Genomic DNA, 13,165 nt, shown 5'->3' with positions numbered 1-13,165 from the left:
CGATTCAATAGAATCTTTCGAAAGGAATCAGGTCAAAAAGATTCACTGGACTCGTAATTCCTCTTCCGCGTTGCATCAGCATGTGTTTATGTCTTCTAAAAGCGAATGGTGCAATGCGTGTACGAATAAATGCACTCTCTCTGTAATCAATTCGAACTAATTAAATAAAGGTTTATTCATCAAATGCGCAACAATGCAACTAATCACATGTAATGGAAATTATGAGCTCACATGATAGAAATAACTAAATGTAGAGTTGGGCATATCAATAATTTGAACTAAGTCAAATACAGTTGAAGGATAAACAAACATCGCGTATTAAACATGCACCACCGTCAATAAAAAGCAAGTTTCTCGTTGTTTCTCCTAAACCAGAACATGCATGAAGAAGTGCAGATCTGTCAACGGAACCACGTGGGAATGAGTGTTACAAAAGGACAGACTGCGCAGATCCTGCGACCTTTGCGGGATTATGTCAGAACTCGCATTACACAATTATATATCAGAACAGAAGCATCTATAATGTCATAGGCAGGTAAAGCAGACTCAACGATGCACTTCGCCGACTTCCTTGCAGGATCAGTAGGAGGTAGGCTATACTATATAGTTTAAAGTCTGTTGTTTGTCAGTTATATTCTCAGTTATGTATTAGAAATGGTGATTTGAGAGAAAATATGTTAAATGCTCTTGGTATCGGTGTTTTGTTTTTGAGACAATGAGAAAATGTAGGCTACATAAAACAACTTAGTTTTGCATTAAAGTAAGGAATAATAGCCTACATGTTATGAGTATATGTTCCATGGGAGAGAGAGATAAATAAAAATAAAAACATGCAAAGGTTAATTAGAAAAATTAATAATAGGAAAAGAGACAAACAATAGCAATAGCAGATCATTTAAGATCCCAAAGTATTATTGATGAATGAATGAAAATGCACCATTGGAAATGGATATTGCGAGTTTCTTTAAACGTGACACAAAATGCCTCAATTTAACTATTTCATGGATGCAATATTTACATTCAGCAATAATGAGTTAAAACTAGTGAAAGTATTCTCATCTCAATAGTTTGGCTTTAATGCCTGGGTTATGGGAATCTATTATTACAACATCACTACACGCATGTCTAAAAACTGCCAAATACTATTTTGTTTTCTTCATTTGAGACACAAAAAATAGTTTAAGAGAATGTTTAACAAAACGCACACTGATATATATATATATATATATTAGGGCTGTTAAACGATTAATCGCGATTAATCGTTTAATAACTGCAATTACAGATTTCTAACAGAGATGGCGACAAAGAGGAAAAACGACGGACTGCAGCTTTAAATATATACATGAATTTGTGTGTATTTATACATAATAATTATACACAATACACACACACATATTATGCAAACACAAACTTTTATTTTGGATGCGATTAATTGCGATTAATCTTTTGACAGCCCTAATATATATATATATATATATATATACAAAACCAAGCACAACGTTCACGCAAATCAGTCACGTCTTCATTAGACACAATCATCCTGTTGAATAAAGCACAACTTTTATTGGCACAGGAGATCACCTGAACAACACTTAAAGTACTTGTACAACTTTGTTACACTTTCATTTTTTAAAGTGGTTTAAAAAGATTATCCACATTGTCCATTTATATTTGGATAGTGCATTTTCACATCGATGCTCAAAAATGACAGTCAAGGGGTTAAAATTAAACTTGACTCAAGAACCCATAGAGTTCTATATAGAAGCCTGTGGAGGGAGTATGGAAGTATGCACACTTAATTTACACCATTATTCACTTATGCATGTATAAAAAATTATATAAAACAGATTAAGGCATAAATATGATAATATAGTAAATGCTTTATGTCAAAATCCTCAATTAGCACTAGTGTTTAGAGACATAGGTTCCCATCTCTGTTCCTGGAGGCAAATTGTATTAAAGTCACACTGTAGTCAATAATGTTATCCCTTAAAACTCATCTGTGATCACCAAAAGGACATACCGGTAAAAATAAAAAAATCCATATCTTGAATGTAACTCGACACTAGGGCTGTAAACGATTAATCGAATCCAAAATAAAAGTTTGTGTTTACATAATATATGTGTGTATTGTGTATAATAATTTTATATATATAAATACACACGCATGCATGTATATATTTGCATTTATATACTGCATATATATTTTTATATGATTTATATTATATATAAATATAACTATTTTATATATAAATAACAATTTTTTCTTAAATATATACATGCATGTGTGTGTATTTATATATACAAAATGATTATACACAATACACACTCATATATTATGTAAACACAAACTTTTATTTTGGATTCGATTAATCGCGATTAATCCTTTACAGCCCTACTCGACACCATTATCTCATTTTGTATTCGTGGTTCTATGCATATGAAAATGAGCCCCGCCTCCACTCACTCCCTCACTCAGAGATCCACTGGTGGACGATCACACATTGATCTGATTGGTCAAGGTAGTGTGTGACGTCAGAAACACCAGCGATTTCAAACCGTGTTTTTGAGACTGTCTTTGGTTCACTGCAGTTTTAAGCAGAAAATACTCAGCAATGCTGTCGACTTATGAACTTACACATGGTGTGTGTTAAAGCAGAATAATAACACCACATAGACACATAAACAACATTAAAAACTGGACTTTAAACATTTTGGGCATCTTCCTTCTTTAACCCGTTCATTTCAAGTCTTACACCTCCACTAATGATCTGATGAGCTGAATCTTGTGTTTGTATCAATTATTGGAAACTTAAACATACAAACAAAGTATATTGGCACGTGTGGTACTCGAGTGCATGTTTGGTTTGCTGTTGTTTTACAGGAGCGTGTGGCGTCGCGGTCGGATATCCACTGGATACTGTCAAAGTAAACTCGTTTATCTGTGTTATTCAACTTGGATGTTTTCTCTTAAAGGCACAATATGTACGATTTCTGGATTCAAATATCCATAAACCACTAGAACGATGTTATATATTTTGTTGAGATGTGTGTTTACTGTACATTATCCCAAATGTTTCCAACAATCCAGAGAAATCAGCCGTTTTAACGAGTGTAACGGCCGTGTCATTGGTCGCCTGTCAGTGATGTCATATCCGCGTTAAAGGGAAACCGTCGCCACAACTGAACCTCGGCTCTTTTTGTGAATCTACCCGAGTCAAACTTTCGTGTAAAAGCATCATTATAATGGAAACGTCAATTTTAGGATTGACCGTATTTTCGCTTTAGCTCAAAATGCCTTTTGAATGTGAGAACACGGGCCGCTACTGTGATAGCATCAACATCTGTGTGTTTAAAGGAACACTCCGACTTTTTGGGACTTTAGCCTATTCACCTTATCCCCCAGAGTTAGATAAGTCCATACACACCTTTTTCATCTCCGTGCGTGCTATAAGTCTGTTTGACGCACCCACCGCTAACCTAGCTTAGCACAAAGACTGGATGTAAATGGTTGCAGCTAGCATACTAATCCAAATAAGTGACAAAATAACGCAAACATTTTCCTATTTAGATGTTGTGATTTGTATAGTCACAGAGTGTACAAAAAACAAAGTCACATGAGACACAGACATATTTTAACCGTATAAATACTGGGAACTATATTATCTGAAGGCGAAGCACTGCTACTTGGGCGGAGTGATAACCGCAGCACCTGAGACGCGCCGTTGTTTCTTCTGTCAACAAAACCAACGTGACATCTCAGGTGCTGCGGTTATCACTCCGCCCAAGTAGCAGTGCTAATGTAAAACATTTACACTATATAGGCCTATATATAGCATGAATACAGGACAGGTGACACCCGAAAAACTAGAATATGGTGCAAAAGTTAATTTATTTCAGTAATTCCACTTAAAAGGTGAAACTAATATATTATATAGACTCATTACATGCAAAGTGAGATATTTCAAGCCTTTATTTGTTATAATTGTGATGATTATGGCTTATAGCTTATGAAAACCTTTTCACAATATTACAATTTTGAATTTGGGGTTTTCATAAGCTGTAAGCCATAATCATCACAATTATAACAAATAAAGGCTTGAAATATCTCACTTTGCATGTAATGAGTCTATATAATATATTAGTTTCACCTTTTAAGTGGAATTACTGAAATAAATGAACTTTTGCACCATATTCTAATTTTTCCAGTTTCTCCTGTAAACAACAAAGCGAAAGGAACGGCGACTGCGTTGATAAAAACATCCGTGTTTTGCTTCATACCACAATAACATTAATAAATTCATGAGTCATTCATGTTCAAGTCCCATGATTCCACGCTCATTCATGGCATCGAGTTCTGCTTGTATTTTGAGTGAGCGACCTCTAGTGGCGAAACTTGCACACTGTGCCTTTAACTTCAGACATTAATAACAGTGTTTGCACACTTACTGCTGTCAGCATCTCCTCCAGACTGAGATGCTTGTTTGGCGTCTGCACAGGTCAGAATCCAGACTCAGAAGCAGTTCACTGGGATCTGGCAGTGCATCGTAATGACCGTCCGAAAAGAAGGGGTGAGAAATCTGCATTTGTGTTCAATGCACCTCGTTAACATCAATCCTTTGATGCGGTGTTATTAATTAAAGCATCTTTGAGATAGGACAAAAACAAAAATACTAAAATTATAATTAAATGAATTCAAAATTTAAATAAAAATGTCTACATTGTTATATAAATGTAAAGTAACCATTTTGTGGGTTACACTTTATTTTAAGGTGTCATTGTTACAGTGTAATTATATATTTAAGTGCTCAGTAATATTAAGCAACTACATGTACTTATTATAGGGTTAGGGTTTGGTTGAATGTAATTATGCATAATTTACTGTTATTACTATGGTAACACATGTAACAAGGACACTGTAAAATAAAGTGTTAAAAAAAAATTTGTTATGGTTTTACAGTAGTTAACTATAATATCCATTGCTGGGTAGTAACATGTAATCAGATTCCAAAAATACACTACTTAATATTACATTTTGAAAAATTATCATAATCAGATTAAAGTTACTTTTGTATGGATTTCATGATTGCATATTATTCACATAATGCCAGTAAATAATGTTTTTGCTCCTCAGATTCCAGATTTTCAATAGTTGTATCTCGACCAAATATTGTCATATCCTAACAAACCACACATCACTGGAAAAATTATTTATCCAGCTTTCATATGATGTATACATCTCAATTTTTAAAAAGTTGACCCATGTGACTGGTTTTGTGGTCACATTTACAAAAACACAGACATTGCTTTACATTACAACAATGACTACAATTTGGAAGTACTGATGATGATAACCCTGTGAATGCAAAATTCACTAAAATATTAAAAGTACTGTAATAATGGAGATGTAGATGTTCAGCCTGAATGTTTTGAGTGTTGATCTGAATGTTTTGCTCCAGGTTCATGGCTTCTTTAAGGGAATGGCTTTACCCGTCACCACGATCTCCCTGACCTCCTCCGTGGTGTTCGGCACGTACCGGAACTGTCTTCAGTGTCTCGCTCAGCTCCGCGGCATCGGCGCGCACAACTCCAAACTAGACATCTTCCTGTCCGGCCTGGCGGGGGGCGTGGCACAGGTCAGACGAGCTCTTGCTGCTCTTCTTACGTTAAAAATGTGACTTTTTTTTTACTTTTTTTTTCTTTTTTTGACTTTTTTTCCTTTTTTTTTTTACATTTTTGACTTCTTTTTACTTATTTACGTCATCGGAATGGTACCAAACTTGGTAAAGGTTTTGGCACTTGCTGTGTGAACACACAAAAACATGAAGGACATGATTGGAAAGGGTTAGGTTAGCTATTCTGGGTTATTTTTTGCTGGGTTATTCTTATTCTAATGTAATTTCCCCTGTGCTTTACTGTAAAACTGTGAATTAAGAAATAATGAAGAACACGTTTACACTGTTAAAATAATAATTTTTAATGCTTGTCATTTAGTGCTGAGTCTGACATCAAAGTAGTTAAATCTTGTCAGATTAAAAAAAAATAATAATAAAGAATATTAGTTCTAAAACTATTACATGTTTAACGGTTTACATACGGTGATATTGACAATTATATTTTAAAGTCAGTGAATGCCAAATCATTTTAAAAATATGCTTATAAAATACATTTACATAAATATAGTTAAATAAAGTCAAATACAGTTAAGAAAGATATAAAATTTATACCATTTAATTCTTAGGAAATTAAAGTGAAATTCACAGATGTGCAAAATTGTATTTTACAGTATGTACACATGTGGTTCGGCTGAAGTGTGTGTCTGTAACTGCTAATGCTCTTTTACACACACTGAACACATGAAGCATTGCTTGGTCACTGGTTGAGCTAAACTGGTATTATCTAATTGTGTAGTTAAATTTACCAGCTGACAGATATTCAACATAATTCGTGTGTGTGTGTGTGTGTGTGTGTGTGTGTGTGTGTGTGTGTGTGTGTGTGTGTGTGTGTGTGACAGTCTAACAGAAGATGGACAAAACCTGTGTGTGTGTGTGTGTGTGTGTGACAGTCTAACAGAAGATGCACAAAACCTGTCAAATATCAACTGTGTGTGTGTGCGTGTGTGTGTGTGTGTGTGTGAGAGACAGTCTAACAGAAGATGGACAAAACCTGTCAAATATCAACTGAGTTCTGTCATATTTTATTACCAAATAAACTGTGATAATGTGAGAAATGTTGAATAAATGTTGGCTTGACTGTAGTCTCTGTGCCGTTGTGTTACGGTTGCGTTGTGGACGATTGATATTGTCTAAGAACCAATGTGTTGAATGTTCTTCCTCAGATCTCTGTAATGTCACCGGGCGACCTGGTGAAGGTCCGTCTGCAGTGTCAGACCGAGAGCAAGCGAGGCGGGATGAATCACGGTAAACCCCGATACCGCGGGCCGATCCACTGTCTGCTGAGCATCGCTAAACACGAGGGCGTTTCGGGGCTCTACAGAGGAGCGGTTCCTCTGGCCCTCAGAGACGGGCCGTCGTTCGCCACGTACATCCTGACGTACAACACACTGTGTTCCCGACTCACGCCAGCGGGACAGAAGGAGCCCGGTGAGCACATCACACACTCGTGGCGTTTAAAGGTGCAGTGTGTGATTTTTAGCGGCATCTAGTGGTGAGGTTGTGAATTGCACCCAAGAGAAGTTATGGCCCACAGGAAGTGATGTCGTCGTCTGAGACAGCAGAGAGTAGCCGGTTAAACAACGAGGTTTCTTTACAAAGATTAAATGAGAATTTATGTTTAGTTCATTATTCAGTAAAACAATTTGTTATTGCGAATATTATTGTAGCTTGTTCATCATTGTTTTATTCGCTGACTTTAGCTTTAGCTTCTTTATATGAAGAACAACATAGTGAGGAAACGTGTTTGTCCGCTCAGGGCCACCGTAGAAACATGTTGATGTAAGGGGACCCGCGGTGTGTGTAGACAGAAATGCTTATTATAAGCTAATAAAAACATAACGGCTCATTATGTAAGGTCTTTATACACCACTGAAGACATAGTTATGTTTATGATATTGCATTTCTGTCAACAGATCCTCCTAAATATTACACAATGCACCTTTAAGACATATTTTTTCTTTATTTCTTCTGTGGAAAACTCTTTTATATAATATGAAATATAGTGGGGAAAAAGTATAGAAAAAAAACGAAATACTAAATCATTGTCACTTCATTATAAACTGTCGTTCAAAAATGTGGGATCGGTAAGATTTTTAATGTTTTTATTAAAGTTTCTTCTGCTCACCAAGGCTTCATTTATTTGATTAAATAACTGGTATGGTTCAGTCTGGTCTGATCTGGTTTAGTCTGGTCTGGTCTGGTTTAGTCTGGTCTGATCTGGTTTAGTCTGGTCTGATCTGGTTTAGTCTGATCTGATCTGGTTTAGTCTGGTCTGATCTGGTTTAGTCTGGTCTGATCTGGTTTAGTCTGGTCTGATCTGGTTTAGTCTGGTCTGATCTGGTTTAGTCTGATCTGATCTGGTTTAGTCTGGTCTGATCTGGTTTAGTCTGGTCTGATCTGGTTTAGTCTGGTCTGATCTGGTCTCTGTGTGTGTTGTCAGAGTGGACTGTGCTGCTCCTGTCCAGTGGAGTCGCAGGAATGGCCGGCTGGTCGGGTTTAGCCTGGTCTGATCTGGTCTGGTTTAGTCTGGTCTGATCTGGTCTGGTTTAGTCTGGTCTGATCTGGTTTAGTCTGGTCTGGTCTGGTTTAGTCTGGTCTGATCTGGTTTAGTCTGGTCTGGTCTGGTTTAGTCTGGTCTGATCTGGTCTCTGTGTGTGTGTTGTCAGAGTGGAGTGTGGTGCTGCTGTCACAAACTGTTTTAGTGGTGAAGACAGGCTATGTATAGTCTTAAACATCAAACAAATATGTACATGTAGTGACATTAACGCCCCCAGCCAGAACATTTGCGGATTCAGCGTATTTAAAAAGTACTAGTTTAAAGTTTTAAACACATTACTTACAGTTTGCGTCGTCGTTGTTGAGCCCAGAATAGTCGGCACGGACTTATCTTTGAGCAACAGTTTTCTGGCAAAGCCATCATCATTTTGGGATTTGTTCTCAAAACAGTCATCCTTCAAATGTATAGAACAAACGCTTTAACTAACACTGCCGTGACTGAGACGTCCGCAAAAAATAAAGTGCATCCATTTTTCCCTGACGACTGGATCTTTCGCAGCGTATTCACAGATGTTGTTTGTCCACAGCAGGAACAGCACATCTGCGGTGTCATCATTTCCCTGCAGACCCACTCGCTGTCCGTCGACTGAACACTTGTGAGGCGCGCGGGCGCGACAACGATACGAAATGAGCGTAGTTGTCTTGCGCTTTAAGCGTAGCTGTCTTGTGCCTGGAGGCGGTCATATGCAAACGCTGGTACGTCACTTCGTACCGTGACGTCACTTCTTACCGTGGATCCAGAACGAGCTGTATTTAGAGCTTGATTAAATAAATGATTCGTTTATAATGGGGAGGAAGTCTTAAGCTATGAAACTTGCAGGACGTTTTAATGGTACAAAGACCTCTTATATACCAAAAGATCAAGGCAAATTTGGTTTCTCATGTCATGACCCCTTTAATAATTTTGACAGCAGAATTCTGTAATTTACGGTGTCAAAGGCCTTCCTGGGATCAAGAAACACAGCCCCGACAACCCCTCCTTTATCTAACAGGGACTTAACTTTTTCAGTGAAATAGCAGTTTGCCATCTCTGTTGAATAATTTGCTCTGAAGCCAAATTGCATTGGATGTAAAGCAACGGAATTATTATTCAAATAATTAGTAATTTGTGCAGCCATTAATTTTTCTGCAATCTTTGAGACTATAGGCCAAATACTAATAGGTCTGTAATTACTAGCTGAGTGAGGATCACCGCTTTTGAATATAGGCACAATAACAGATGACTTCCAAACACTTGGAAACATCCCCTGAGAAATTGACAGATTAATAATTTTAGTGATCGGACTAACTAGCGACTCACTAAGCTCTTTAAGCATTACCACATCCATGCCAAATATGTCCTTAGCTCTGGATGATTTAAGAGATGTAATTGTTCTCATGACGTCTACTTCAGAAACTGCTTGTTCATCTGTATTTACTGTTAAAGTGTCTATATACTTAGGTGAAAAACATTGCGCAATTGTGACTACCGAGTCAACAAAATAATGATTTAGTTCTTTGGCTACATCAGCTGGATTAGTCAGCTTCCCGTTAACCATCAATTCAAGTGATGACCTATCTTTTCTTTTGTCACCTGTTAAATAGCTCAACTTATTCCAGATTGTTTTAGAATTACCCCTAGCCTCATTAATTATCCTCAGGAAAAAATCAGCCTTTGCTTTTCTCAATGACTTTACTACCTTGTTCCGTAACATGGCAAAATATTGTCTATCATGACTAGACTTTGATCTATTTGCTATTTTTAAAGCAAGATCCCGTTTTTTCATTAATTTAAAAATATCTGAATGAATCCATGGGACGGTATATTTTTTATTTTTAGGATTAAGTTTACAACTAAATTCATTAATAATACTCTCTAATTTTTTAGAAAATATTTGACCGTCTTCATCCTGATCTTTACCGAATAATATATCCTCCCACTCCGTCTGATGAACTGCATCTCTGAAATCCTCTAGTTTACGTTTTGGAATGCCATACGTGTCATATTTCCTTCTGGATGAATTGAATCTCTTGTTAGATAATTTTCTGGCCACTAGAGTCAGATTGTGATCAGAAAGGCCTGTTAACATATTAAAAGTTTTTAAAATTTTCTCTGTGCGGTTACTAAAAATTAAATCAATTTGATTGATTTAAAATGATCGGTTATCTGTTTAAGATTCTGTCTGACGGTTTTATCTTCCCAATTGATGTTAAAGTCTCCCATTATAATAACTTCCTTGTTAAGATCACACTGCTTAAGCAATTGTTTCAAATTGTCATAGAAACTAATATTAGAGGATGGTGGGCGATAAATTACAATTAGTACAAAAGACATTTGTGATGATAATATAAGGTTTAAACCAATACATTCCAAATCCATGTCATTTGCCCACGCAATTTCATTACACTGGATGGTAGTTTTTACATAAATCATAACACCACCTCCCTTAGAACCAGTTCTATCTCTCCTATACAAATTAAAACCAGGTACATCTAGTGCTGCAGACGGGGAACTTTTATGAAGCCATGTCTCAGATAAACAAAGAAAATCTAAGTTAGAGTCTAGTAGAAGATGATGAATTTGATCACTTTTAGATATAATACTTCGTACACGGCGTAACTTGAGAGAGTAAATGATGACAATTAAACATTTTGGGAGAACTATCCATTTAATGTTAATAAAACAACCAAACACAGAGGACATCACACACTGCTCTTGACTGAGAACTTTAATAGTAACTTTAATAAGAATCAATGTGTAATTTATACAGTGAAGTCCATATTTGGCTTTGACTTTGACTGAACATTTGCTCTCGCTTTGCGGAAAAAATATCGAGATATATATTGTATATCGATATTCAGAGAGAGATTAGTCTGGTCTAATCTGGTCTGGTTTAGTCTGGTCTGATCTGGTTTAGTCTGGTCTGATCTGGTTTAGTCTGGTCTGATCTGGTTTAGTCTGGTCTGATCTGGTTTAGTCTGGTCTGGTCTGATCTGGTCTCTGTGTGTGTTGTCAGAGTGGAGTGTGGTGCTGCTGTCCGGTGGAGTCGCAGGGATGGCTGGCTGGTCTGGTTTAGTCTGGTCTGATCTGGTTTAGTCTAGTCTGATCTGGTCTGGTTTAGTCTGGTCTGATCTGGTCTCTGTGTGTGTTGTCAGAGTGGAGTGTGGTGCTGCTGTCCGGGGGAGTCGCAGGGATGGCTGGCTGGTCTGGTTTAGCCTGGTCTGATCTGGTTTAGCCTGGTCTGGTTTAGTCTGGTCTGATCTGGTTTAGTCTGGTCTGGTCTGGTTTAGTCTGGTCTGGTCTGGTTTAGCCTGGTCTGATCTGGTTTAGTCTGGTCTGGTCTGGTTTAGTCTGGTCTGATCTGGTCTGGTTTAGTCTGGTCTGGTTTAGTCTGGTCTGATCTGGTCTCTGTGTGTGTTGTCAGAGTGGAGTGTGGTGCTGCTGTCCGGGGGAGTCGCAGGGATGGCTGGCTGGTCTGGTTTAGTCTGGTCTGGTCTGGTTTAGCCTGGTCTGGTCTGGTTTAGTCTGGTCTGGTTTAGTCTGGTCTGATCTGGTTTAGTCTGGTCTGGTCTGGTTTAGTCTGTTCTGGTCTGGTTTAGCCTGGCCTGATCTGGTTTAGTCTGGTCTGGTCTGGTTTAGTCTGGTCTGGTCTGGTTTAGCCTGGTCTGGTTTAGTCTGGTCTGGTTTAGCCTGGTCTGGTCTGGTCTGGTTTAGTCTGGTCTGGTCTGGTTTAGCCTGGTCTGATCTGGTTTAGTCTGGTCTGATCTGGTCTCTGTGTGTGTTGTCAGAGTGGAGTGTGGTGCTGCTGTCCGGTGGAGTCGCAGGAATGGCCGGCTGGTCGGGTTTAGCCTGGTCTGATCTGGTTTAGTCTGATCTGGTCTGGTTTAGTCTGGTCTGATCTGGTCTCTGTGTGTGTTGTCAGAGTGGAGTGTGGTGCTGCTGTCCGGTGGAGTCGCAGGAATGGCCGGCTGGTCGGGTTTAGCCTGGTCTGATCTGGTTTAGTCTGATCTGGTCTGGTTTAGTCTGGTCTGATCTGGTCTCTGTGTGTGTGTTGTCAGAGTGGAGTGTGGTGCTGCTGTCCGGTGGAGTCGCAGGGATGGCGGCTGGTCTGGTTTAGTCTGGTCTGATCTGGTTTAGTCTGATCTGGTCTGGTTTAGTCTGGTCTGATCTGGTCTCTGTGTGTGTGTTGTCAGAGTGGAGTGTGGTGCTGCTGTCCGGTGGAGTCGCAGGGATGGCCGGCTGGTCTGGTTTAGCCTGGTCTGATCTGGTTTAGTCTGGTCTGATCTGGTTTAGTCTGGTCTGGTCTGATCTGTTTTACTCTGGTCTGATCTGGTTTAGTCTAATCTGGTCTGGTCTGGTTTAGTCTGGTCTGATCTGGTTTAGTCTGGTCTGATCTGGTCTCTGTGTGTGTTGTCAGAGTGGAGTGTGGTGCTGCTGTCCGGTGGAGTCGCAGGGATGGCCGGCTGGTCTGTCGGGACGCCGATGGACGTGATTAAAGCTCGTCTTCAGCTGGACGGAGTGCGTCAGGACAGGAGATATCGAGGACTCGTTCACTGCGTCACCGAGACCCTGAGGAACGAGGGCCCCGGGGTTTTCTTCAGGAGTCTGGGAATAAACTGCTTGCGTGCGTTTCCCGTGAACATGGTGGTGTTCGCCGTGTACGAGGTCAGTGTGCGTGTGCTCAGGTCACCGTCTCTGGATCAGCTCTCGTGATCACGTTATTCTATTACTGTATTCTAATGTGCATTCACCACGATGAAATGTTTTTTGCATGAAATGTTTTTTTTTTTTGGGGTTACTCTTTATTTTACAGTGTCCTTGTTACATATGTTACATGTACTTACCGTAGTAAAAACAGTAAATTATGCATAATTACATGCAACCCTAAACCATATCCTAATCTCTATAGTAAGTAGTTGCTTAATATTACTCAGTACTTAAATATAATATTACA

The 13,165-nt window shown here is 38.7% G+C and overlaps 1 protein-coding gene across 1 annotated transcript in view; it reads left to right on the top strand.

Moving 5' to 3' along the window:
- Positions 1–72: 72 nt before the first annotated feature.
- slc25a47a (solute carrier family 25 member 47a) overlaps positions 73–13,165 on the top strand; it is a 14,386-nt gene continuing 1,293 nt past the window's right edge. Inside the window, exons 1-6 of the mRNA XM_079639564.1 lie at positions 73–589; positions 2,885–2,928; positions 4,500–4,571; positions 5,460–5,636; positions 6,839–7,103; positions 12,629–13,165. The exon at positions 12,629–13,165 is cut by the window's right edge and continues 1,293 nt beyond it. Coding sequence (XP_079495690.1) covers positions 553–589; positions 2,885–2,928; positions 4,500–4,571; positions 5,460–5,636; positions 6,839–7,103; positions 12,629–12,924 — 891 coding nt within the window. The 5' untranslated portion in view covers positions 73–552 and the 3' untranslated portion in view covers positions 12,925–13,165. The remainder of the gene's footprint in view (positions 590–2,884; positions 2,929–4,499; positions 4,572–5,459; positions 5,637–6,838; positions 7,104–12,628) is intronic.

Source organism: Phoxinus phoxinus, assembly GCF_949152265.1.
Source record: "Phoxinus phoxinus genome assembly, chromosome: 16".
NCBI lineage: Eukaryota > Metazoa > Chordata > Actinopteri > Cypriniformes > Leuciscidae > Phoxinus > Phoxinus phoxinus.
This window is presented reverse-complemented; position numbering and strand designations above follow the sequence as displayed.